The sequence below is a fragment of the Protomyctophum bolini genome (assembly GCF_963924005.1).
Source record: "Protomyctophum bolini genome assembly, chromosome: 2".
Lineage (NCBI taxonomy): Eukaryota > Metazoa > Chordata > Actinopteri > Myctophiformes > Myctophidae > Protomyctophum > Protomyctophum bolini.
The window spans coordinates 5162834-5190764 of NC_137863.1; the positions used below are offsets into that span (position 1 = coordinate 5162834).

General features: G+C 44.3%; 1 protein-coding gene across 1 annotated transcript in view; it reads right to left on the reverse strand.

Moving 5' to 3' along the window:
* Positions 1–27931, reverse strand: part of LOC308326417 (uncharacterized protein) — an 84323-nt gene that overhangs the window by 37874 nt on the left and 18518 nt on the right. Inside the window, exons 8-9 of the mRNA XM_080779297.1 lie at positions 2565–2703; positions 2083–2209 (exon numbers count right to left, since the gene is read on the reverse strand). Coding sequence (XP_080635423.1) covers positions 2083–2209; positions 2565–2703 — 266 coding nt within the window. The remainder of the gene's footprint in view (positions 1–2082; positions 2210–2564; positions 2704–27931) is intronic.

Below are 27931 nucleotides of genomic sequence, written 5' to 3' on the forward strand. Positions count from 1 at the left end.
GCGTGGCACTCGGTGCCGCGCTATGAGCTTGTAGATCTGCTATTTAATAGCTAAAGCATAACATAATGCTTAAAACACCAAAAAGGGATTCCCGCCCAGAATGGGTTAAGATCCGAGATATGAAGCCGTTTCGTGCCAAGGGACCCCCCGGAAGAGAGGATTTGTGTTAACACTTTCAAGATTTTCCTAAAAATCTGAAGAAATAGCAGACGTACTGCTGTTTTTATATAGGCCAACGCACTTATCTTTTTTATTGGATCCGGACGTTCTGTGAAATGCATTGGAGTCAATGAATGAGAGCCGGCTGGACCAGCTTGTTGAACAAATTACTATTTCTTCTTGAGCGATTAGAACCAGTCAGTTAATCGCTTCAGGAATATAAAAGAAAGACATTATCATCACAAGGTGTTTTCCAATCAGATTGTTTTGTTCATCTGTGCACACACACGGTCTAACCACCGTGTCTCTCCTCTCCGGAATAATCCTTATGCTTTTCTTGCTATGCTGTCAAGGAAAAGGAGTCTGTGTTGCAGAACTGGTGATTTAATAAACAAAATAATAATAAAAAAAAAGGACAAACGTGATCAGCCAGGGTTCTAATTCTGTATCCAACCTCCGTAGTGAACAAACAAAGTAAATATCTCTCTTCCTCTCAATAATGCGACCGCTTCTCCCTGCACACCAGAACAGAACGTAAACACAAGATATCCCATAATACTCCTCGTCCCAGACTCAGCCCGCCAACACAGTTAAAGGAACAATCCCCCTGTATAATATACCATAGGGTTACACAGGTGTCATTGTATTGAGGCATCTAAACAGTGGCATGTATCCTTTCTGTCTCTGCAGTATCGCAATATTTTGGTTGTCAATGACGGTGCTGATATTGTGCTATAAGTTGGCTCACTGGAAACACTCTGCTACGCCAGACCGGTGGCTCTGAAACTGTGGTCCAACTAAGGACACATTTGGGTCCATTTGGGTTTTGAGGCCATGGTTCTCAAAAGGAAAACAATGGATTGTGCACTCCGGGGGAAGGGAGCGAGACTTTGCCCCGCAGGTGAAGGAGTTAAGTATCTCAGCGGGCATGTTCACGAGTGAGGGGAGGACTGGAACAGGAGATCAGCCGGATAATCCTCCGCGCAGCAGGGGGCGAGAGAAAGCTGAGTCAGAAGGCTTCCTACTCTCGACTACGGTCATGAAGTGTAGTCCATGAAGGAAAGAATAAGGTTGCGGATACAAGCGGACGAAATTACTTTTCTCAGACGGGTGTCCCAGCCTCTCCCTTTTAGGTCTGAAATAAAAAATAAATAAAAAGGAGCCAGCTTTGGTGGTCTAGTACGGATGCCTCCCGAGTGTCTCCCTAAGGAGTAGAGTTCGTATCGGGCCCGAAAATTAACTGATCAGGCTAATCCGACTAATTAGCATAGATTTTAGTCGGGCCTGCAGGTCGGGTTTGGGTAGAATTTGAGAACTCAACACAGAGAAAAAGTGAAATGCCAGTCAGCACCAAATACACAAACAGACAGAACAGAACTATTCTTTTTATAATTATATACAAATTCAATATATATATATATATTTTTTTTCATGGAGCCCGTGCCCTAACAGCACCGGCCCTAAAACGTCGGGTCGGGCCTGGTCGGGTTCGGGCAGAGTTTGCAGAACTCTACTAAGAAGGTCTTCGATCCACGTCCCACTGGGAAGAGACCACATGACAGACCAAAGGACCAGATTGGGGGGGAGGTTATATCTCCACACTGGCCTGGGAACGCCTCGGGATCCTCCAGGAGGAAGTTGCTAATGTTGCTCGGGAAAGGGAAGTCTCAGCTGTTACCCTCGCGACCCGATTCTTTATAAGCGGTCGAAGATGGATGGATGTACACTCTCAGAGTTATTATGGGGGTCCTTGAAATTAAAAAAGATTGAAAACCACTGTGCACTAATAACCAAGCCTTCATTAATAGCATTGATAAGACATGTGAAGGAACGTGTATGTGTGTGCATGTGTCCGTGCATGCACGTGTCTGCGTGCGCGTGCGTGCATGCGTGCGTGTGTATCTGCGCGTTTGTGTGACTTGCCTCGTAGGTGTCGTCGGCGCATTGGTCGGTGATGTCGTCACACAGGTCACCGCCCCGCGCAGCGCTCATCCCCAACACACACCTGCCCTCCTGCAGGGAGCTGCTGCAGCACTGCTGCTGTACCGCACTGCACACGCACACACGCACAAACACACACACACACACACACACACACACACACACACACACACACACACACACACACACACACACACACACACACACACACACACACACACACACACACACACACACACACACACACACACACACACACACACACACACACACACACACACACACACACACACACACACACACACACAATCAATAATAGTAATCACTGAAAACAACGGACATATAATAAATCTACATCCATGGCAGTCAAGTGTTGGGTCGGGTCGTTGGCGGTCAATGTTTTACGTACAATATTCTCGTTACCTAGTCTCACCTGCACACACAGTGCCTCGTTAGCGTCTCACCTGCACACAGAGTGGGCGTCGGCATGGAGCAGGGTCATGTGATCACAGTGCAGGTTGTCTGTGGCCCAGCGCTGGCCCGCCTCACAGCAGCTCTCCACCAGGGGGCGCTCCACAGACACAGGCGGCGGTGGGGACGACGCTGAAAGACAAAAAAAAATCACACCTGTGTTATGCGCCGCTCAAAAACACCATCTCATTGGATTATTGCATCTCAGACGAGCCTCCTTAACTACTTAAAGGAGTAGTTCACCCAATTCATGGACGTTTTGTTTTTGTCCCATCCCTGAGCCAACAATATGATGACCGGCGGGGTCTCCTCAGAGTTGCCTACCCACCCAGAGGGCCCGCAAAACTTCGCCAATCTTTGGAATGTGAACTTTGGAAACTTGGAATGGGATCTGACAAACACACGCACACACACTGCGCGCCGTGCACAGACAGACGGACCAACAAGGGCAACAAACATAAGCCACGGCCACGGCCTTTCGGCCCGGTGGAGACAGCGACTTCACAAGAACAGTATTAACCAAATCTGACCTGAGATCAGATTCATACGAGGTTTCCACTGGACACACACTGACTGGTCTGATCAACCCATTCTGACCTGAGATAAGATTCTAAAAAATGTCAGTCGTTCTTCGATTAAAAAAAAAAAAAAATAGCAGACCTACAAGCTCGTAGCGCGCCACTCGGTGGCGCGCTATGAGCTTGTAGATCTGCTATTTTTCAATAGCTAAAGCATAACATGATGGTTCCCGTTCAGAATGGGTTAATGGAGGTTTCCTCTCCCAGAGGGAGTAAATCCCTCAATAATCCTGGCTCTATGGAGGCTGAAAGAAGCCTTTGTGATGACATCATAGTTACACATGAAAGTGGAGGAGGGGGGGGGAAAACAAACAGCACCAAAATGAAGCCGACATCATTTTAGAGAGCTACTCAAATAATGACTAATATTATTAATAATAATAATACTGGAGTGGTATAATTAAGCCAGTGTTATGTATGCTCACACACACACAGCACTGGGAATGGGTTGTCATTCCTTCCTTCCGCTCCCTCCCAGACCACCTTAGTGGTGGAAGAACTCATGTTTCTTTACTTAGATAAACGTATCAATGACGCTGTGTAGTGTATACTGTACTGTCTGTCTGTACAATGTAGAAACACTCTGTTATGCATAATGCCTACAGTGTTTTGGTTTTCCTTTTGTTTTCTGTGTATATTGAGAGGTGACCTGTGACATATTTCTTCATATTTTCTTCCGTTATGTCATTGTTTCGGGTTTTATTTTTCTCTGAGTTGTCCCATGTGTTGGTTTTTGTATCTGTATGACTACAGCGTGGGGTTCACAAAGAATAAAAATATAAAGTATGAAAAAAAAAGAAATACTATAATTGACTTGAGTGGAAAAGTAGTACAAAAGTATCGACATCAAAGTGTACTTAAAAGTACCACAAGTAAAAGTACTCATTATGCAGAATGTCCCATTTGCCCAGAGTTTTCAAATGTATGAAATTAATGTATAAAACCAAAGTGAGGGGGGATCTTATCATCATACTGTAACAGTGTTGTTTTCGTCGACTAATACTATGACGAAAAATGTTCGTCGACTACCTTTTTTAAAAACTAAAACGGCATAAAAACTATAAGCCATGATGACTAAAACTATGACTAAATATACTGACAATTTCGTCAACAAATAAAACTAATAAAACTAGACTAAATGTTAGGAAGGGACTAGTGGACAAGATATTGGGTCCATGCTGAAAATAGCAGATCAACAAGCTCACAACGCGCCGCGCTGCGATGCACTGTGAGCTTGTAGATCGGCTATTTTCAGCAAGTGTAAAAACAGTAATTACGACGGCATCGAGGCCCGACAAAATACATTTTAGTCGACTAAATCAACTGTAGATTTAGTCGACTAAAACTAGACTAACACTAAAACATTCCAGGTGGCTAAAATGTAACTGAAACTAAATGAAAACTATTGAAGAGACTATGACTAAAAACAAAAATCTAAATTTGCTGCCAAAAACAACACTGTACATCATCATCTCATTCTGCACAATCACAATGTGCGTCCTCACCTTCGTCTTCAATGTTTGTGTTTGTACAACCACTTAACCCATTCTGACCTGAGATCAGATTCTAAAAATGTCTTCTACATCCTGACAGTTTTCATTCTGACCTGAGATCAGATTCTAAAAAAATGTCTTCTGTCAGTCGCTCTTCGATTAAAAAAAAATAGCAGAACTACAAGCTCGTAGCGCGCCACTCGGTGGCGCGCTATGAGCTTGTAGATCTGCTATTTTTCAATAGCTAAAGCATAACATAATGCTAACACCAAAAGGGGTTCCCACCCAAAATGGGTTAAAGCCGGCCAAGACGATGTTTGTGTAGAAAAGCCCACCACTCTCTTTAGCTGAGGTGCTGTGGGACACCACAAGCTCTAAACGCCAAGTTCATGCATTATAAGTAAGTTTATTCTTTTCTGTTTGTTTAGAATGTCCTTGGATGTTTGTGTGTATCGTATAATTAGTTTACGCCTAGTTTGATTATGCCTTTGTTTATGTGCATCACCGATCGTTACCGTTTCTTGTTGAGTTAAAATCATCACTTCCATCGTTTCCATCAGCATGTTCAAATCACCTGCATAAATAAAGCTACATGAATAAACTGCTGTGACTCTTCAATACAGCCATTCTTGCAGCCTGCACCGCAGAGACAATCTGTGATTTTCTTGCTCAACGGGCAAAAAAACTCATCAGAAATCCCCATGTTTGAGAAGCTTAGAAAGCTCTGCTCTGCGTGAGAAGCATACAGGCTTCTGATTGTTTTTTAATGTTGAATGTGTGTATAAAAATGTAATGTTTAAACACTAGCATGTCTGAAGTAAAATCAGACACAAGTACCATGTGCTTAACCCATTCTGTGCGGGAACCCCTTTTGGTGTTAGCATTATGTTATAATATAGCTATTGAAAAATAGCAGATCTACAAGCTCATAGCGCGCCACCGAGTGGCGCGCTACGAGCTTGTAGGTCTGCTATTTTTGAAAAATCGAAGAACGACTGAAATTTTTTAGAATCTGATCTCAGGTCAGAATGGGTTCATCAGACCAGTGTGTGTCCAGTGGAAACCTCGTATGAATCTGATCTCAGGTCAGAATGGGTTAAATTCACATTTAGATTTTTTTTCAGATGTCAAACATGTCTGAGATGATGGAATGGTGATGGATGATGATGGTGGTCATGGAAGGGAAAGCTTCTGAACGCTTCATGGGCCAAAGATAATCAACTTCAACATCTAAAAGAAAACTGTGAAAATGGGGTGCAGGTCTTTTTTCCGACAGCATATTGATCCGAAACCTCAATCCTAACCTAACCCTAACCGCAAGCACGGGAGCAGCGCATGTCGGACCATTGCTTTTTCGCATCGCAGCGACGGTCCCCCCGCTGCGGAGCGGACCGTTGCCCCGTCGGCTAGAATGCTGTTGGAAAATAGTGTGCCTCCCGTGAAAATGACCTCTCAGACATGCTACGTATTTTAAATGTCATTGCGAACGCAGTGATTGATGCAGTGAGCACTTACTATGAGACCTAGCAGAACATGTCTGTGTGTCTGTGTGTCTGTGTGTCTGTCTGTGTGTCTGTCCGTCTGTCCCGCTATCCAAAAATGGAGTGTGTTGCATCAGCAATCACTCAGCTCCATATATGGGCACAAAAGGGGCCAGGTCCACTCAGCTCCATATATGGGCACAAAAGGGGCCAGGTCCACTCAGCTCCATATATGGGCACAAAAGGGGCCAGTTCCACTCAGCTCCATATATGGGCACAAAAGGGGCCAGTGATTTGTTTGTTGTGGACCTGGCCCCTTTTGTGCCCATATATGGAGCTGAGTGCGTTCGCTTCCCGCGTTCGCGCGTCTTACTGGTGTAATAGGGGCTCCGCTGCATGTCTCTCCCCTTCTCTCCCTCCCACTACAGACGAGGCAATCTGCTCCCACTCCGCCCCACTCAGCTAAAGAGTGCATGGTGGGCTTTTCTACAGAACACAAACCCTCACAGCTGGGCATAGGAGGGGCTGGCACGCCTCAAAATAATATATTTAAAATGACAGATCTACAAGCTCGCATATGGGTCACATGTGACACATATCGTGAGCTTGTTGTGGATCTATTTTCTAGTAGCCAAAGTATACGTACAGGGTTGAATTAAGTGGTTAATGTATATGTTTTGTAATTATGATCATAATCTACAAAGGAACTATTAACTAAAGTTTTCAAATATTGGATTAAAAAAGTACAAAAAAACACAATCTCTGAGTAGAAGTACTGAAAATTTGGAATACTCCAGTAAAGTAAACTCAACATTATACATTATTTATAACATACTATATGTTTATGAGTTAATAACACTTAACTCTTCACATACTAGAGTATGTCTGAAATAAATGTCAGAGCTGAAATCGACATTACATTAAATATGTAATAAATGCTTACATATGTAGCTAGGTGTAATGTTAGAGAGCACAGAAGTGAACATTTCAAGCCTGTTTTCTCAACTCGCTGGTTTCTGCAAGGCATCACTCTATAAGCCATATCTCCAAAACTGGTGGCAGTCCCTCAGTCAAATGTAGTCACATATACAGTAAGTGCAGTTACTTTTAGACCACTGAACCGCCTTAATGTTGTAGTCATTGTATGAAAGATTACCCCCCAAACATTACATATTTCACTACAATGCCTCACATAAAACACTCTTCCTCATTACAGAAAGGAGGGAAACACAGTCATGTCATTTCAGTGAGTCCAGCCAAGATGACATCTTGATCTTGAAAACGACCGTTGAACTCCAGATACCTTTAAGTCCCGTAATTAAATAAGTATTTATTTCCCCTGGTTTATAAATCCTCCACCTGAAACCCTTCAGTGTGAAGTAGAGTAGACACCTTCTGCACCTTCTGCAAACCAGTCAAATTAGCCACACGTCGTTAGTTTTAACGCAACCATCATCTGGTAGGCAGATTTGGCCATTTCAAACAAGATCTTTTTGTCTTCTTTCTTTTTTACGACGAGAACTATGGCTTCCATTATAGCATGCTTAACTTTCCAGGTAGAGTAAAGCCTGAAGTCTATTACCTTGGATTCCCCATTGATGATGTCATCGATGATGTCACCCTGGCCTACTCCGAGACACAAGAGTGAGTGGACATAAATGTGCTCCTTTAACCCATTCAGGCCTGAGATCGGATTGTAAAAAATTTCTTCTACATCCTGACAGTTTTCGGAAAAAAGCTATGTTTCTATGTCAGTCGTACTTCGATTTTTCAAAAATAGCAGACCTATACAAGCTCGTAGTGCGCCACTCGGTGGCGCGCTATGAGCTTGTAGATCTGCTATTTTTCAATAGCTAAAGCATGACACGGCCCAACAACCCATTCTGGACGGGATGCCCTGTTGGTGTTTTAAGCATTATGTAATTATGCTTTAGCTATTGGAAAATAGCAGATCTGCAAGCACGTATAGCGCGGCACCGAGTGCCGTGCTACGAGCTTGTAGATCTGCTATTGAAAAATCGTGAAAATGTATGCAATAATGTATATGCAATACAGTATTATACTCTTTCAAAGTGAACATTTTTAACTCAAATCTTTGCTTCTGGGAGGTCCCGGGAACAACATATTTTCAGATGGGGGTCGGCGGCCAAATACAGATAATTTTGGGGGTCCTTGACATGAAAATGTTTGAGAACGACTGACATAGAAACATGGGGCTGTATTTTGCGTGTCTTAAGTACCAGGTCTTATTCCCTAACCTGGAGGTGTGATCAATGCTCTTTGGCCACTCAGAATAGCCAAATGGCATTGATCACGCCTCCAGGTCTTTAGTTTACTCAAGTTAGGGAATAAGACCTGGTAAGACACGCAAAATACAGCCCATAGTGTTTTCAGAAAACTGTCAGGATTTAGAAGGCATTTGTAGAATCGTCCTCAGGTCGAAATAATATGAATCCTACAGTATAAACCTAGTCGACCAGACCTCCCCAGAGTCTTTGTAGAGTAACGATAATAATACTTGATCACACCACAGTGTCACTCTCGCGACGTGTTTGGAGCTTCATGTAGACACAACGAGGCTATATTTTCTATTTTTTAATTTGAATCCTAGGTAACAAAGTCTTATAAATGCACACCTGTGTGCTCTGAGGCGGGGGCGTATAGGCAGGGCTCAATGTATTCAGAAAAATCACACTCATGTGAAATGAGTGGTGCAACTCCCCTCTCTCTCCCCCTCTCCCTCTCTCTCTCTCTCATTAGCAGGCAACAGTGCAGCACTGTCTCTCTGTTTCTGGCACAACAGCGCCCCTACTGGTACTCAGTCATACTGGTGCTCATTAACGTCACATAGGTATAGTCACATAGGTGAACCAACACATAGGTGAACACAGACATCGCTGTTCCTTGGAGTGGTTGCACCATTCAAAAATGCACATATAAAGTGCACAAAGACCCGCACACCGCCTGCACGTGCAATACGAACTCTTATTGGCAACGTTTGGGTCAAAGACCTTCTTCAGGCGTCTGGATTTGAATCCTCATGCAGAAGCCATACGAGGTTTCCACCTGACAGAGAAGAGAGAACGATATATCTTTCTGCTTTTGTCGTGTTTTTCTTTTGGTCAGTGAAGCGAATCCTTGGCAGCTGCTGCTATGTGAGCTATGTTCTCAGCAGCTCCTGCCAAAAGGCCAAACATTCAGGTTCAGCCAAGTTAAGCGATTATAATCTTCTTTTGGTAGAATAGAAGTGTCAAATAGCTCTGTATTGTGATAGTAATGATTGCACTGCAGCTCAGTGGAGTATCCACACTGAGATTGACTACCAAAGACTATATGAAAATCACACCCATGTGAAGTGAGGGGCGCACTTATCATCATACGTCATTCCGGCCAATCACACTTTGCGTCCTCACCTTCAATATGTTTGGTGTTTAAACAATGTTTGTGTCCTATACATGCCATCATATGGAACCAGTTTTTTCCATCATCAGATTTGGCCATGCACACAGTAATATACAACACAATGAATACATGTCTCCATAGCCTGCTGCCTTTCTGTGCGTGCGTGCGACCGTGCGTGCGTGCATCCTCTCCTTTTCATCTGATAAAATGTATCGTGCCAGTGCCTGCGGCTTCATCTGCAGAACAGATGGACAAACATTGGTGCTCAGCCTTCTGCTCATCTCGTGTCGGGGGCGGACAGTGTTCCTGGATGTTTTTTTGTTTCTGCATTACATTACATCTGGCATAGAGTCCCTATACTATAGCCTGTACATTACGCCTGGCACAGCGTCCCTATGCTAGCTTCTACATTACACCTGGCATAGCGTCCCTATGCTAGCTTCTACATTACACCTGGCATAGCGTCCCTATGCTAGCTTCTACAATACATCTGGCATAGCGTCCCTATGCTAGCTTCTACATTACACCTGGCATAGCGTCCCTATGCTAGCTTCTACAATACATCTGGCATAGCGTCCCTATGCTAGCTTCTACAATACACCTGGCATAGGGTCCCTGTGCTAGCTTCTACATTACAGCTGACATAGCGTCCCTATGCTAGCTTCTACAATACATCTGGCATAGCGTCCCTATGCTAGCTTCTACAATACATCTGGCATAGCGTCCCTATGCTAGCTTCTACAATACACCTGGCATAGGGTCCCTATGCTAGCTTCTACATTACAGCTGACATAGCGTCCCTATGCTAGCTTCTACAATACATCTGGCATAGCGTCCCTATGCTAGCTTCTACATTACACCTGGCATAGCGTCCCTATGCTAGCTTCTACATTACAGCTGACATAGCGTCCCTATGCTAGCTTCTACATTACAGCTGACATAGCGTCCCTATGCTAGCTTCTACATTACAGCTGACATAGCGTCCCTATGCTAGCTTCTACATTACAGCTGACATAGCGTCCCTATGCTAGCTTCTACATTACAGCTGACATAGCGTCCCTATGCTAGCTTCTACATTACACCTGGCATAGCGTCCCTATGCTAGCTTCTACATTACAGCTGACATAGCGTCCCTATGCTAGCTTCTACATTACAGCTGACATAGCGTCCCTATGCTAGCTTCTACATTACAGCTGACATAGCGTCCCTATGCTAGCTTCTACATTACAGCTGACATAGCGTCCCTATGCTAGCTTCTACATTACAGCTGACATAGCGTCCCTATGCTAGCTTCTACATTACAGCTGACATAGCGTCCCTATGCTAGCTTCTACATTACAGCTGACATAGCGTCCCTATGCTAGCTTCTACATTACAGCTGACATAGCGTCCCTATGCTAGCTTCTACATTACAGCTGACATAGCGTCCCTATGCTAGCTTCTACATTACAGCTGACATAGCGTCCCTATGCTAGCTTCTACATTACAGCTGACATAGCGTCCCTATGCTAACTTCTACATTACAGCTGACATAGCGTCCCTATGCTAGCTTCTACATTACAGCTGACATAGCGTCCCTATGCTAGCTTCTACATTACAGCTGACATAGCGTCCCTATGCTAGCTTCTACATTACAGCTGACATAGCGTCCCTATGCTAGCTTCTACATTACAGCTGACATAGCGTCCCTATGCTAGCTTCTACATTACAGCTGACATAGCGTCCCTATGCTAGCTTCTACATTACAGCTGACATAGCGTCCCTATGCTAGCTTCTACATTACAGCTGACATAGCGTCCCTATGCTAGCTTCTACATTACAGCTGACATAGCGTCCCTATGCTAGCTTCTACATTACAGCTGACATAGCGTCCCTATGCTAGCTTCTACATTACAGCTGACATAGCGTCCCTATGCTAGCTTCTACATTACAGCTGACATAGCGTCCCTATGCTAGCTTCTACATTACAGCTGACATAGCGTCCCTATGCTAGCTTCTACATTACAGCTGACATAGCGTCCCTATGCTAGCTTCTACATTACAGCTGACATAGCGTCCCTATGCTAGCTTCTACATTACAGCTGACATAGCGTCCCTATGCTAAGATTTTTTTTTTTAGAGTTAAGAGGTTTCTGCCCGACAGCGACAATACACTGTATAGCCCAATGAAATAAACTATTCAAAGGCACAGCTTCCTTCACGCTGGGTGTGATTATTTCTCTTTGGAATAATAATAAATAATAAATAGAAGGGCTTGACCCTTTGTTTTGGGGAAACACCGGCCTAGAATAATAAGTCTGCGTCTCTCCATCTCCCCCGTCTGCACTTCCTGAAGGAGTGCAGCGAGGAGGGGTCCCTGCCTCGACCTTAACCCATTCTGGGCGGGAACCCCTTTTGGTGCATGTTAGCATCATGTCGTGCTTTAGCTATTGAAAAAAATATCAGATCTACAAGCTCATAGCGCGCCACCGAGTGGCGCGCTACGAGCTTGTAGGTCTGCTATTTTTAAGTGGTGCTACCACTTCTACAACCAGCTCGCAATGTCCGTGTGTTTGTGATGTACGTCAAATGAGCACGAGTGGTGTGCGCATGCGTGAAATTGGAACGACAGAAGTATGTGCGCACGCACCCGCACCCGCGTGTGTGTAGTGCCGTGCATGTGCGCGTGCACCACTGGTACTGTGCGCACGCACCCGCACCCGTGTGTGGATGTTGTTGCTACAGAAATAGCGTCAATGCTAGCGAGCTAAAATATAGCCATCCTTGCTCTAGAAAGCACCAATGTTTCCATCTAGACCACCGGATTATCAGCAAAAACCTCCGAAAATCGCGCTAATGGACCAAACCATGGAGAGCTCCGTAGATTAGGAGTTATTCAGCTTTTAGAGAGGGGAGTTGCACCACTTGGTTCACACAGGTGTGATTTTTTTTAAATCGAAGAACCACTGACATAGAAACAGCTTTTTTAGAATCTGATCTCGGGTCAGAAACATCTAGCTTTTTCAGAAAACTGTCAGGATGTGTAGAAGACATTTTTTTTAATCTGATCTCAGGTCAGAGTGGGTTAATGTGTTGTTTACGTTCGCAGTACTAATGTCCTCCTGCAGCGCCCATCTGGGCCTGGCGCTGCCCGCGGCCCCGCCCAGCGGAGCCTAGCATGTCTGCCCATCTATCACTCCCACACAGCTGTCGCCACAGGCAGGACCACCCCACCCCACTGCCCACCACCCCACCACCACCACACACCACCCACCACCACACACCCTGCTAGAGGATGCTTTTCTTCCACAGGACCACCCCACCACCACCAACACCACACACCCTGCTAGAAGGATGCTTTAATTCCTTAATTCCTAACCTCACTGAATGATGGAATATGTATGGACGTCACTTATAGTGAAATATTTCACTTTCAATGTTTGTGGGGTCATTTTATATCTTCTACTCAGGGCAGGCTTTTGTGAACAACCCCAGACAGTTCTTTCTTTCTAAAGGCTCATACATAGTCTGGATTTCCGGTGGTGAGGTGACCACAGAACTACAACATGACGTCACTGAGGTGACCACCAGAACTACAACATGACGTCACTGAGGGGACCAACGAACTACAACATGACGTCACTGAGGTGACCACCAGAACTACAACATGACGTCACTGAGGTGACCACCAGAACTACAACATGACGTCACTGAGGTGACCACAGAACTACAACATGACGTCACTGAGGTGACCACCAGAACTACAACATGACGTCACTGAGGTGACCACCGAACTACAACATGACGTCACTGAGGTGACCACCAGAACTACAACATGACGTCACTGAGGTGACCACCAGAACTACAACATGACGTCACTGAGGTGACCACAGAACTACAACATGACGTCACTGAGGTGACCACCAGAACTACAACATGACGTCACTGAGGTGACCACCGAACTACAACATGACGTCACTGAGGTGACCACCGAACTACACAACATGACGTCACTGAGGTGACCACCGAACTACAACATGACGTCACTGAGGTGACCACCGAACTACATGACGTCACTGAGCCGCGGTGAAGAGCAAACCACCGCCACCGCTCAGCGTTATTTCAGCTCCGGAGCGGTGGTCATCTTACCACCGAAAATCCAGACTATGAATAGGCCTTAAGTCCCTCGATTCAGTTTGTACACACAACACAGCAAAAGCTGGATATAGGAGGGGAAAAAAATTCCATTGTAACTAGAGTTACAATGGAAATCTGATACCATCTTTTTTGGATCATCTACATATGATCATCTATTTTGCAATAGCTAAAGTACAACATAATTCTTAAAACACCAAAAGGGGTTCATCCCGGGCCACCACTGCCGTATCGTGCAAAATACTGTCTCTCCAAAAAGTAAACATGACACAGCAGGAACACTGCACAAAGGAACCGTCAAGTCCAACTGCTGACTCATCACTTACTTCTGGCTGAAAATCTCACTTCACTTTCCCATTTTTTTTCCCTCCACATTTTTTCATACATTTCACAGATAACTTCATAGACCACTTTACAGAAGTTCCTGCCAGTAGCATCCTACTAACCTCATGCAAAACATGCACAACTTTTCAAACACGTTGAAGAGAAGATTGCAGATGCACACCGACTGTGTTGTATAACAATGATACTTGTGATAATGATTGTGTATACCGGTAGTTAAGGTTACACAGTATGATCTCATATTTGCACTCCATATCTGACTGTTATGACTGTCATAGTTTTTTAAAACATTCCCCTGGCTGTGAAGCTCACTGCTAAAGAATGCTTAACCCATTCTGACCTGAGATCAGATTCATACGAGGTTTCCACTGGACACACACTGGTCTGATGAACCCATTCTGACCTGAGATCAGATTCTAAAAATGTCAGTCGTTCTTCGATTTTTCTAAAATAGCAGACCTACAAGCTCGTAGCGCGCCACTCGGTGGCGCGCTATGAGCTTGTAGATCTGCTATTTTTCAATAGCTAAAGCATAACATGATGCTGACACCAAAACGGGTTCCCGGTCAGAATGGGTTAACCCATTTAGACCTGACGATTCTGAGACGACAGTTTTCTATGTCAGTGGTTCTCAAACATTGTCAAGGACCGCCAAAAATATATGTATTTGGCCGCCGACCCCCCATCCGAAAATATGTTGTTCCAGGAACCTCTCAGAAGCAAAGATTTGAGTTAAAAACGTTGGCTCTGAAAGAATATATATTCAAAGATTTGAGTCACATTTTTACAATTTCTCAAAAATAGCAGACCTACAAGCTAACATAATGTTTATAACACCAAAAGGGGTTTCCGCCCAAAATGGCTTAAAGAATGCAGGCCAAGCACGCCTCATTGTTCCACCACGACTTCCCAAACAAAAACAATACGCTACTCCACCGAAGAGACAGACGACTGTTGTCTCCATTAGTTATACCAAAATAGCAGCACTCTGTTTCTGCAATCATCTCGGGATCCCCTCTCTCTCTCTCTCTCCCACCCCTCACAAAGAGGATCCCCTTTCTCTCTCTCTATCTCTCTCTCTCTCTCTCCCACCACCCGTTTTTTTTTTTTTAACTTGATGATCACAACAGCAAAACGTCAACTATTTAAGATTAGTTGCTCCCAGGAGGCGCCGCCACTTAAACGCACTTAACGTCTCTCGAGATCGAAGCACTGATTTGTATTCCCGTCAGGCTGCTTCATGCTGCGGCCCCCGAAAATAGCACGATCTACAAGCTCGTGGCGGGGTGCAGGTGCAATGCGCTGTGAGCTTGCAGATCTGGTATTGTGTGTGTGCAACGAGCATTCTTTCTCTCTGCATGGCCACCGGTAAAAGCACAGGAAACTAAGGGCATGTCTGGGACCAGCACTCGCCACTTAGCCCCCTCTCTGGGGGGCGCCGCTCTCTGAGGGCCCCCTCTCTGGGGGGCCCCTCTCTGGGGGGCCCCTCTCTGCCGTCAGAGATAAGGACCAAGGGGGTCCCGATGACAAACGGCTCTTCCGCCACTTTCACTGCGACCAGTGAAGTGAAGAAGTACTCACATGTTTTACTTAAAGGAGAATTCCATGCTAGAAGGCTTTCTGACCTTTATTTGTATAGTTGTTACGTCCCCAACAAAGAGGTCCTGGTGTTATTTTGTGCAAAAGTGCATTATTGGGTATTTCCCCCTACTAATATAAGCCCTCAATGGGAGTTGGGATTTTGTGCCAATTCGCTTATTTCCATCGAAATAAGTAGTAAAGTAAACTGTAAACTATTTACATTATGAAGAGAGGATATATACAAAGAAATATAGATTTTTGAGCGATGGAAATAAGCGAATTATAGCATAACACCCCATACATAGCCCCATTCAATTTAATGCAATTCATTGAGGGCTTATGGTAGGGGAAATAGCCAATAATGCGCTTTTGCACAAAATAACACCTGGACCTCTTTGGTGGGGACGTAACAACTACAAATGAAGGTAAGAAAGCCTTCTAGTATGGAATTCTCCTTTAGGTAAAAGTATCAATATCGCAATGTAGATCGATTATATATGAAGTCATTTAGCTGGGGAGCCTCGGTGCGTACGCGATCACGCGTGAGTGTGACCTATACAGTAGTCGCTTCTTTTGTTATTCGAATGTTATCAGCCTATAATCAAGAATATGTCCGTGATCAGAAGCTTGGAATAGAGCCAATTATGTGATAATCCAGTGATGTAAATAATAGGTTTTCAATGTAATGAGTCCCGGGATGCAGGGATGGTCTTTTAGATGAGTCATATAGGGACATTTTATGAGTCCCACTTCAACGACATTAGGAGTCATATTTTGCCATTTTTAACAAATTGCAGGATTTAACTCCCATTTGATTTTAGACGGTTATATTCAGGCAGAAGAAGAAATGATTACGGTATTATAACTATAGCTAGCAAAAATAAACTAGAATAAAAAACAGTACAGTAGTACAGTAGTGCATCCCGTGTATTTGGGATGCAAAATGCACCCTATTTTAACCCATTTTTGGGCGGGAGCCCCTTTTGGTGTTAGCATTATGTCATGCTTTAGCTATTGAAAAATAGCAGATCTACAAGCTCATAGCGCGCTATTTTTGAACGACTGACATAGAAACATAGCTATTTCAGAAAACTGTCAGGATGTACAGTAGAAGACATTTTTAGAATCTGATCTCAGGTCAAAATGGGTTAATCTCTGATAATCGGAAACGCAGAAGTGAAACTAGTGACACGTTAGGAAGCTTTACTTTGTGTGAGCGTGACCGTGTCCATGACGGAGGCACGCCGTCTCTGGTGGCCTTGAGCCCACTGTACTGGAGTCCTGAGAGGAGACACAGAACATCCTAAACCCCATGGAGTCCTGAGAGGAGACACAGAACATCCTAAACCCCATGGAGTCCTGAGAGGAGACACAGAACATCCTAAACCCCATGGAGTCCTGAGAGGAGACACAGAACATCCTAAACCCCATGGAGTCCTGAGAGGAGACACAGAACATCCTAAACCCCATGGAGTCCCGACCGAGGCCCGTTCTACCCCTGAATGCCTTCTAAATCCTGACTCATAAATAAACCTTAAACTAACTAAGTGGAAAAAGGCGGCATTCCAAAAATAAGAGATGCAAGACTGTCTGTGGCTCAGCTGCCATTTATCACGTTGATTTGAGAAGGCGTTTCATGGTCTCATCTCTCTCTCTCTCTCTCTCAGCTATTAACCCATTTTGTGCGGGAACCCTTTTTTGGTGTTAGCATTATGTCATGCTTTAGCTATTGAAAAATAGCAGATCTACAAGCTCATAGCGCGCCACCGAGTGGCGCGCTATGAGCTTGTAGATCTGCTATTTTTTGAAAAATCGAAGAACGACTGACATAGAAACATAGCTTTTTCAGAAAACTTTCAGGATTTAGAAGACATTTATAGAATCGTTCTCAGGTCAAAATGGGTTAATCTCCGATAACCAGACATACTAGGAAACGCAGAAGTGAAACTAGTGACACGTTAGGGAGTGCTTTACTTTGTGTGACCATCACCGTGACCGTGACCATGACGGAGGCACGCCTTCTAAATCCTGACTCATAAATAAACCTTAAACTAACTAAGTGGAAAAAGGCGCCACTCCAAAAATAAGAGATGCAAGACTGACTGGCTCAGCTGCCATTTATCACGTTGATTTGAGAAGGCGTTTCATGGTCTCATCTCTCTCTCTCTCTCTCTCTCTCTCTCTCTCTCAGCTATTAAGGGCTCCTTGTCGGCCTCATACACGTTGAAGACCCCCTGATTTAGGACGTCAGTGTGGAAGCTCTGAGGGTGATTAGTGGTGCGATGGGTATCCCAGAGACGGATGACCCTTCCTGGGTACTTTGGAGGAACCTCTGACCCCCCAGGGGTCAAGGTCAAGGTCAAGGCTAAGGCCAAGGCCAGGGCCATATGGAGCACATTGCAGAGGGGCAGGTTGATTTATAAAAAGGGATTATTGTGGGGAGAGCTTTTAGCAAGTTGTTTATGTATGTGATGCTGCAGTGTGTGTGTGTGGGGGGGGGGAGCTCATTACGTGTGATGGATGAGAGGGGCTCTGTTCTTGCCTCAGGGGGACTGCAGGGTCTCCCCTGAGCCTCCACAACTCTCTCCAACTCCCTGTGGAGCCTCAGGGGGACCGCAGGGTCTCCCCTGAGCCTCCACAACTCTCTCCAACTCCCTGTGGACCGGCCAGATAAATGCTGTTAATAATATGAAGGTCCACTCCACTGCACTGCCTCCAGTCTCAGTGTGTGTGTGTGTGTGTGTGTGTGTGTGTGTGTGTGTGTGTGTGTCTGTGTGTGTGTGTGTGTGTGTGTGTTGTGTAATTTCAAATTGATTAAAAGCAATTCCAACATTTTTTTAATGTATTTCACAAATATAATGGGGGGAAAAAATCTAAATGTCAATGAATACATCTTTGTAAAGTATAGCCAACATAGCATCAGATCTACCGTGCACGTTGTGAGCTTGTAGATCTACTATTTTAACTAGTATGGGTCTCTGCAGGGGTCCGGGACCCCTAAGAGGGGAAAGCCTTTGGGCCATGGGTCTTCCACAGGGGTCCGGGACCCCTACGAGGGGAAAGCCTTTGGGCCATGGGTCTCTGCAGGGGTCCGGGACCCCTATAAGAGGGGAAACTACAGAGAGGCAGGCTGCCACATCTCTGTGTGACTGATAGCTACTTAAGCCAGCGTGTTGATTTGTGATGTCTGGTGGGCCCTGTGTGCTCCTGACCCCGCGACCTCAATAGCTGCAGGTCAATCCACCAGGAAGAGAAAGTTGAGGAGTTCAGAGGAAGAGGAGGAGGAGGAAGAGGATGAGGAAGAGAAGAGGAGGAGGAGGAGGAGGAGGAAGAGGAGGAGGAGGAAGAGGAGGAGGATGAGGAAGAGAAGAGGAGGATGAGGAGGAAGAAAAGAGGAGGATGAGGAGGATGAGAAGAGGAGGATGAGGAAGAGGAGGAGGATGAGGAGGAAGAGAAGAGGAGGATGAGAAAGAGAAGAGGAGTATGAGGAGGAGAAGAGGAGGAAGAGGAGGATGAGGAAGAGAAGAGGAGGATGAGGAAGATAAGAGGAAGATGAGGAGGATGAGGAAGAGAAGAGGAGGATGAGGAGGAAGAGAAGAGGAGGATGAGAAGAGGAGGATGAGGAAGAGGAGGAGGATGAGGAAGAGGAGGAGGATGAGGAGGAAGAGAAGAGGAGGATGAGAAAGAGAAGAGGAGGATGAGGAGGAGAAGAGGAGGAAGAGGAGGATGAGGAAGAGAAGAGGAGGATGAGGAAGATAAGAGGAAGATGAGGAGGATGAGGAAGAGAAGAGGAGGATGAGGAAGAGGAGGAGGATGAGGAAGAGGAGGAGGATGAGGAAGAGGAGGAGGATGAGGAAGAGAAGAGGAGGATGAGGAGGAAGAAAAGAGGAGGATGAGGAGGAAGAAAAGAGGAGGATGAGGAGGATGAGAAGAGGAGGATGAGGAAGAGGAGGAGGATGAGGAAGCGGAGGAAGAGGAGGATGAGGAAGAGAAACGGAGGATGAGGAAGAGAAACGGAGGATGAGGAAGAGAAACGGAGGATGAGAAAGAGAAGAGGAGGAGGAGGATGAGGAAGAGAAGAGGAGGATGAGGAGGAGGAGTCTTCACGAGGAGTGGAGCGTATTGCCTCCGTCGGGTGGGGGAACCTCATGTTACTTTTCAGGAAATGCAAAACAAACACATTTTTAGTTATCATTTAGTTACAGGCTCTTGCTGATATTTTTTCATTGATTCAATATTCATAAAACCCACAGACACATAACCACTTTCACGTTGACAGTCGGTTCAAACGATTTCGCCGAGTTTTCACGGAGGAAGCAATAAACTTCATTCGGATTTCACTAAATCTTAAAAAACGCTTCTTTACACCTGACAGGGTGGAGTTTCCCTGGTTGGACGTAGCGCGTGGAAGGAACACGTTATTCCAACCGGTTCCTTTCCCCTCCCATCAGGCGCCCCGGCTGGCCAGGGGGAGGCAGTATAGAGACCAAGATTACTGCATGATTTTACCTACCCTAGGGGACACGGGGAGAACATGCAAACTAATACTTTTGCATATAGTATAGTGCCCTCCAGACACTATACCAGACAGCGCCAAGACAAACGAGAGGCCACAGGGAGTGTGTCTGGGACAACTGCGAATGTAATGTCCTGTTGAAGTAATTTAGTGGTAATGAAGCATGATTATAGCACCGTCTGGGAGGCTTGCCCGTGATATTTTATCCTTCACTTATACAGGCAGCAGTGGTTTTCAAACTTTTGTGTCTGTCAAGGACACACACACATTGATTATGTATTTGGCCGCGGACCCCCCCAGTCCGAGAAGGTCTTATATGTAATTAAAATGATTTAAATAGCAGATGTACAAGCTCGTAGCGACAAGCACGACAATGACCGTTCCCTACTGGTTGAAATATAGTGATGTATAGATCCACCATCGTGTCTGTCATTTAAATATAGTGATGTATAGATCCACCATCGTGTCTGTCATTTAAATATAGTGATGTATAGATCCACCATCGTGTCTGTCATTTAAATATAGTGATGTATAGATCCACCATCGTGTCTGTCATTTAAATATAGTGATGTATAGATCCACCATCGTGTCTGTCATTTAAATATAGTGATGTATAGATCCACCATCGTGTCTGTCATTTAAATATAGTGATGTATAGATCCACCATCGTGTCTGTCATTTAAATATAGTGATGTATAGATCCACCATCGTGTCTGTCATTTAAATATAGTGATGTATAGATCCACCATCGTGTCTGTCATTTAAATATAGTGATGTATAGATCCACCATCGTGTCTGTCATTTAAATATAGTGATGTATAGATCCACCATCGTGTCTGTCATTGCTACATGGCACCCCCCCCCCCCATCTCTCTCTCTCCCCATTTCCTGTCAGCCTACTGTCTGTCCCTCTATACAAAAAAAAGAATATGTAAAATAAGGCGAGAGTCACAAAAAAACCAGCCCAACATGTTTGGACTCCTTCAAGAGTCTTGATGAATGAAACATGTTCAAAGGTTGCCCATGGAATCCAGACGACGTGCGTTTGAAGAGGGAGTGTTTTCACTTTCCTCCTCCGGTATATCCCATTTAGACCGCTTTAAAAAGAAATGGCTTCTAAATCCTAAAAGCTTTGTGAAAAACCCATGTTTCTATAATGTCGGTGGTGCTTTTTCAAGTCAAGGACGCCCCAGAATTATCTGTATTTGACCGCCGACCCCCCATCTGAAAATATGTTTTCCAGAGAGAAGCAAATATCTGAGTTAAAAACGTTTGCGCTGAAAGAATGTATATTCAAGGATGAAATTAAAAAAAAACAGATCTACAAGCTATGAGTTTGTAGATCAGTTTTTTTTTAATATGAGCTTTTCTATGAGCTTGCATGTAGAGGCTTTCTTATGAGTTGTAGATCTGCTATTCTTCAACAGCTAAAGTACAACATAATGCTTTAAAACACCTAAAAGGGGTTCCCGTCCTGAATGGTATATTATACTGTAGGCCCAGCAGCGTCAAGGTCACATAGTCTGAGCGTCGGCTGGATGTCGTCCAAGGACGGAAATCAAAGTCACATTTTCCACAAGCGGAGCGGCTCTATGTCTCTGTGTTCTATAATACTCCACACAGAATGGAAGCCTGGGTCTGTCCCTGGCTGTGTCCGAGCAAGAAAATAGCGTTTGCTCACTGTTGCACAGCCTAACACAGAGACACAGACACACACACAGGCCAGGGAGGAGGACTTGTACAGTACAGTACAGTACAGTACAGTACAGTACAGTACAGTACAGTACAGTACAGTACAGTACAGTACAGTACAGTACAGTACCACTCACTTCAGAGGGGTCAGATTTTTTTTGTTCTGGTTGTGGTGGTGGTGGGGGGGTACAGATGACAGTAAAGTGCCAATTTAAGGACTTTAAAGACAAATTGGCCAAATTGTCTTAATATAAGAAAGAGGTTTGATGTTGTATTACAATAAAAAATTGCAATATTCTCACAATAAGTCACGGCCTGCCGGTTCTGGTCCAATCAGAGGTGTACCAGATGAGAGCGCAGCTGTTCATCATGTGTTCTTCAGCGCTGACATCATGGACTGACTCACCTCTGTCTTAAATGAACGATGCAGGCGGCAAAGAATCTACCGCTGGAATGTGAGCTCTGTTTCCGGGTTCTCCGTTTACAGAGATAAGAAGCAGGAGCAGACAACCTGCGACCCTCCAAATTAGAAGAGTATATACTTGTAGGTGCAAAGGCTCCAAAACAACCTTGAGGAAGGCCCACCTGGTCCGTTGTCTTGTCAGAGGTAATGAAGTCCACACCCACCACAACGCCAGAGGGAGTTCAACAAACCAGATCCAGCACAAACAACTAAGGGACTGAATTTGTTTCGCTCCTATGCCACAAAAAATGTGGAACGCCCTACCAACTGTCATTAAGACATGCAAATCCCTTGACTCCTTCAAAACCGCTCTCAAAGTTTTTTCCCCTTTTTTTACCTCCTTTATGATGATTTGGCTATATAGAAGTGTATATTTGTACGTCTCTAAATGTTATGATGAATTGAAAACGGTGGACCCTATTGTAAACAAGTGTAGTGCTTTATGGTGTCGTCCACTCACAGTTAACAGTTTTTGTATTGAGTTGTGCTTCAAATGTACTGTAATTCTGCAAACTGTTAAAAGTCTTTCTGAAGCCCCTGCAATGCATGGCTTTCCGAAATTACATCATAGGCTATAGGCCAATTCTATGGACTTTTAATATTTGTCGAGAGCCTATAATTATAAAGTTTCCCGCTCCCGGCAAAAGTCCATGGAATTTAATGTTGGAGAAAACAAACAATTAATTATTATTATTCAATAGCAGCCAGTGGCAACATTATATTGTGCTGTTTATCCTATTCAGTCAAACATTAAACAGAGCAATAAGCTATAATAATGATGATGCTAATGATGATGACGCTAATGATGATGTGATCCGCTTGTGTCCATTACGAGCCGAGTCATGATCAGAGTGTAATCCTTCATGAGGGAATAAGGTCATTATCATTAGCTGGCTGTTGTGTTGTGAATGTGAGCCAACTGTGTTTGTTTGTTTGATTGATCCACCGTCTATTTCTCCATTGGCCGAGTGGAATAACCCATTTTGGCCGGGAACAAATTTTGGTGTTAGCATCATGTCGTGCTTTAGCTATTGAAAAACAGGCGCGCTACGAGCTTGTAGGTCTGCTATTTTTGAAAAATCGAAGAACGACTGACATTTTTAGAATCTGATCTCAGGTCAGAATGGGTTAATCAGACCAGTGTGTGTCCAGTGGAAACCTCGTATGAATCTGATCTCAGGTCAGAGTCGAATAAGGACCAGCTATAGTCTACTACTACGCAGCCAGGCAGCAGAGCAAACTAGTAAGAGAGTAATGACACTCGTTGTAACAATGGAATGCGGAAGTGCTCATTCTATCTCAATGGGATAGTTCCAGTCATATGGAGCAATGTTTGGAACTATAGCCCATACAGGCACGTCCGCTTTGCGGTGAGATCATAGTGTGTCACCATGCACTCTCTGACTACATTACTCTGGTAGGGAGGAGGTAGAGGAGGAGGAGGATTCTAATAAAGACCATCTAGTCTACTATGCAGGGAGGAGGTAGAGGAGGTGGAGCAGTCTAATAAAGACCATCTAGTCTACTATGCAGGGAGGAGGTAGAGGAGGAGGAGCAGTCTAATAAAGACCATCTAGTCTACTATGCAGGGAGGAGGTAGAGGAGGAGGAGCAGTCTAATAAAGACCATCTAGTCTACTATGCAGGGAGGAGGTAGAGGAGGTGGAGCAGTCTAATAAGGAACAGATATGGGCTCCATTTTCGTCACCGCTAAACCCCTTATCCCTAAACTTCTTTGCCTTTTTATTTTTACTATTTAAAAAAAACCTTTCGAAAATAGCAGACCTACAAGCTCGTAGCGCGCGCTATGAGCTTGTAGGTCTGCTATTTTTCAATAGCTAAAGCATAGCATAATGCCCAAAATGGGTTAAAATATTTCAAATAGCCGATCTACAATGTCTCGATGTAGATCGGCTGGTTGAACTATTTTAAAATGTTTTTCAAAATAGTAAAAAAAATGGCAAATACGTTTAGGGATAAGGGATAAGGCACAAGATGGATCCCTTAGTCTACTATGCAGGGAGGTTGCTGTGATGTTTTATTTTATTAACACAAAACATACATTCATTGATGATAAACGATGGTGGTTAATCTACCCGGCCAACATATAAAGTCATTAAATCCTCCCCCACCAACACGAGCTGCAACGTCAAAGTATAATATCATTTAAAGTCATTAAATCCTGCCCCACCAACACGAGCTGCAACGTCAAAGTATAATATCATTTAAAGTCATTAAATCCTCCCCCACCAACACGAGCTGCAACGTCAAAGTATAATATCATTTAAAGTCATTAAATCCTCCCCCACCAACACGAGCTGCAACGTCAAAGTATAATATCATTTAAAGCCATTAAATCCTGCCCCACCAACACGAGCTGCAACGTCAAAGTATAATATAATTTAAAGTCATTAAATCCTTCCCCACCAACACGAGCTGTAACGTCAAAGTATAATATCATTTAAAGTCATTAAATCCTTCCCCACCAACACGAGCTGCAACGTCAAAGCCACGAGCACGTTAAAGCATCGCTGATTGCAATCTCAATAACTCAACAATAATGGAGGACATAATTCTTATACAACACTCGCTTCATGTCGAATGGGCTGTTTTCTGCGATAAAGCTTTCTCTCTGCAATAATACGGATGCTGGGGGTTTTAAGTTGTTACATCATCAAAGGTACCGTAACCGCATGCGTGTAGACGATTATGTTAACGCAAGCAGCAGCAGCAGCAGACCGGCAGGAAGGAAGCTCTTATTGAAGATAAGCAGAGCTTCTTCTTAGAGCACACCTCACACCTTAATTATAGTCTTCTAGTGCGTGCGTGCTATCAGCGCAGCAGAACGTCAGAGTGGGCGCAACTGATACTAAAAGGCGACTATACTATAATACTCCCGCTACACGCAACATGTTTCTAAATGTTGGACCACCTCCAAACAAACAGAGCAGGTTTTCGGGAACTTTTTCCTCGCGGGCCTCAACGGACCCCAGGTTGGTTGGAGGAGAAAACCCTGCATGGCTTAACCCGTTCTGAACGGGAACCCATTTTGGTGTTAGCATCATGTTATGCTTTAGCTATTGAAAAATAGCAGATCTACAAGCTCATAGCGCGCCACCGAGTGGCGCGCTACGAGCTTGTAGGTCTGCTATTTTTGAAAAATCGACTGACATTTTTAGAATCTGATCTCGGGTCAGAATGGGTTGATCAGACCAGTGTGTGTCCTAGTGGAAACCTCGTATGAATCTGATCTCAGGTCAGAATGGGTTAACCCGTTTAGACCTGAGGACGATTCTATACAAATGGCTTCTAAAATCCTGACTGTTTTATTCGAAAAACCCTATGTTTCCGTGTCAGTCGTTCTCAAACATTTTCATGTCAAGGACCCCCCCACATAATAATTATGTAATTGGCTGCCGACCCCCGTCTGAAAATACCTTATTATTTCAGGGAACCAGAAGAGTTGAGTTAAAAACGATGGCTCTGAAAGAATATCTTCAAAGCTTTGCACCACACTTTCACAAAAAGTAGCAGACCTACAAGCCTATGAGCTTGTAGATCTGCTATTTTTCAATAGCTAAAGCATAAGATAATGCTTTAAAAATAAAACACCAAAAAAGGGTTCCCGCCCAAAATGTCTTAAAACCTGTCAACACCATCCGTCACCCCCCGAGGCTTCCGCGGCGAACTGAAGCACTCACTCTCACTCTCTGGAGCTGCAGGAAGAGTGCGTATACGTCAGGCCAGCTAGCCCATTCTGACCCGAGATCAGATTCTACAAATGTCTTCTAAATCCTGACAAGTTTACCATTCTGACCTTAGATCAGATTAAAAAAAACGTCTTCTACATCCTGAGAGTTTTCTGAAAAATCTATGTTTCTCAGTTGTTCTTCGATAAAAAAAAAAAATAGCAGATCTAAAAGCTCGAGTGGCGCGCTATGAGCTTGTAGATCTGCTATTTTTCAATAGCTAAAGCATAACGTAATGCTGCTAACACCAAAAGGGGTTCCCGCCCAAAATGGGCTAGGGGAGTCAGGGTGCGATCGTAAATTGTGCCTGAGGGTCCTGAGGTTCCCTCAAGGTTTCTCTTTTCATGTCTTTTTTGAGAGGTACAGTACAGGGTTTTGGTTCAGGACAGTGGTTCACAGGACGTTTTAAGCCAAAGTGAAAATTAAGACGTTTGACTCAAAAACTAGTGAAGGTACAGCAGATCTTCAAGCTCACACGGCAGCATCACGTTGCTCCGCGTTGTGAGCTTGATCTGCTAATTTCACTAGCTCTTGAACGTTGTTTTTATTTATTCATGGAAGATTGGAAAATGTTCAAATTGTTTTTTTTTTTCATTGACGAAAAAGTTGTGATGTTAATGTAGGTATAGGATACGAATGAAGGGCATATTTACTGCGACTGCGTGACCCAAACATGGGTTCCGAGTTCCCCTTAGATAGCATTTCTGTAGACTTAAATAGCATTTGATACAGACTTATAGCATGTTATGTAGACAGCACTAGAATTGCATTGTATGTAGTCATAGCACGTCATAATATGTCATGTATAGCATAGTATATATGTATAGTTTATACAGTATAGTTTCAATATATAGATATTCCACTGTTACTTTCTTAGCTGACGCATGTTTCATGATAAATGCTTTTTATGTGATGTATTCCCATGCTTTTTTTGTTCTTGCTTAATGTAAGTCGCTCTGGATTAAGAGCGTCTGCTAAATGCCTAAATTGTAAATTGTAAATTGAGTCGACCCAGCGTTTGGGAGAAAGTGTTTTAGGGGTGAGGGGGAAACGGTCTGAGTGGAGAAAGTGTTTTAGGAGTGAGGAGGGGAAACGGTCTGAGTGGTGGAATGAATTTACGCGGGCTCTCTGCATGCATGGAGAGAGAAAGCTCATGAGTTATTGGATACGCCGTGGGTGCATTCTCCCTCTGCAGCGAGCGTGCAGTCAGTCAGTCAGTCAGTCAGTCAGTCAGTCAGTCAGTCAGTCAGTCAGTCAGTCAGTCAGTCAGTCAGTCAGTCGGTGCTATGCGACTGCTATAGACTCCGTAGGTAGTGTCCACATCCAGATGTCTGTGTGGGGGGGCCAAACTATTCCTCAAGTTCATGGAGTGCCCCGGAGTAGAGTCGGGGGGTGGGGGGGGGTCAGAGGTCCAGAATCAGTGGCTCTTAACCTCTCCAGGGCCGCGACCCCCAAAGCAATCATATTTGAACAGGGCGGGACCCCCCACCCAGATAGGCATTTTTGGAATTGATGCATTTCAATTTAGCTTGACTTGCTTGCATGGTTCCAGGTGCTATAATCTGATCGCCCATGGCTGTGTACTTGTACGTGCATGAGATCACAGTGTACTCTGTTAACTGTGAGTGGGACGACCCAATTAAGCATTACACTTGTTTAGAAGAGGGTCCACCTTGTTCAATTCATCAAAACATTTAGAGACGCTTCTATATAGTCAAAGAACAGAACAGGAATTCATCATAAAGGAGGTAAAAAGGGAAAAGAAGAAACATATACAGTGAGGGGAAAGATATATTATGTACTGCCTGAACTGTAGCATAGTTTATAGTTAGGCTACGAGAGACATCTCAGACAGTTAGCGGTTATTATGTCTGATATCTTGTTGTCACGTCAGTTGGGATCCAACACTATATATGTTACAACACCAGGC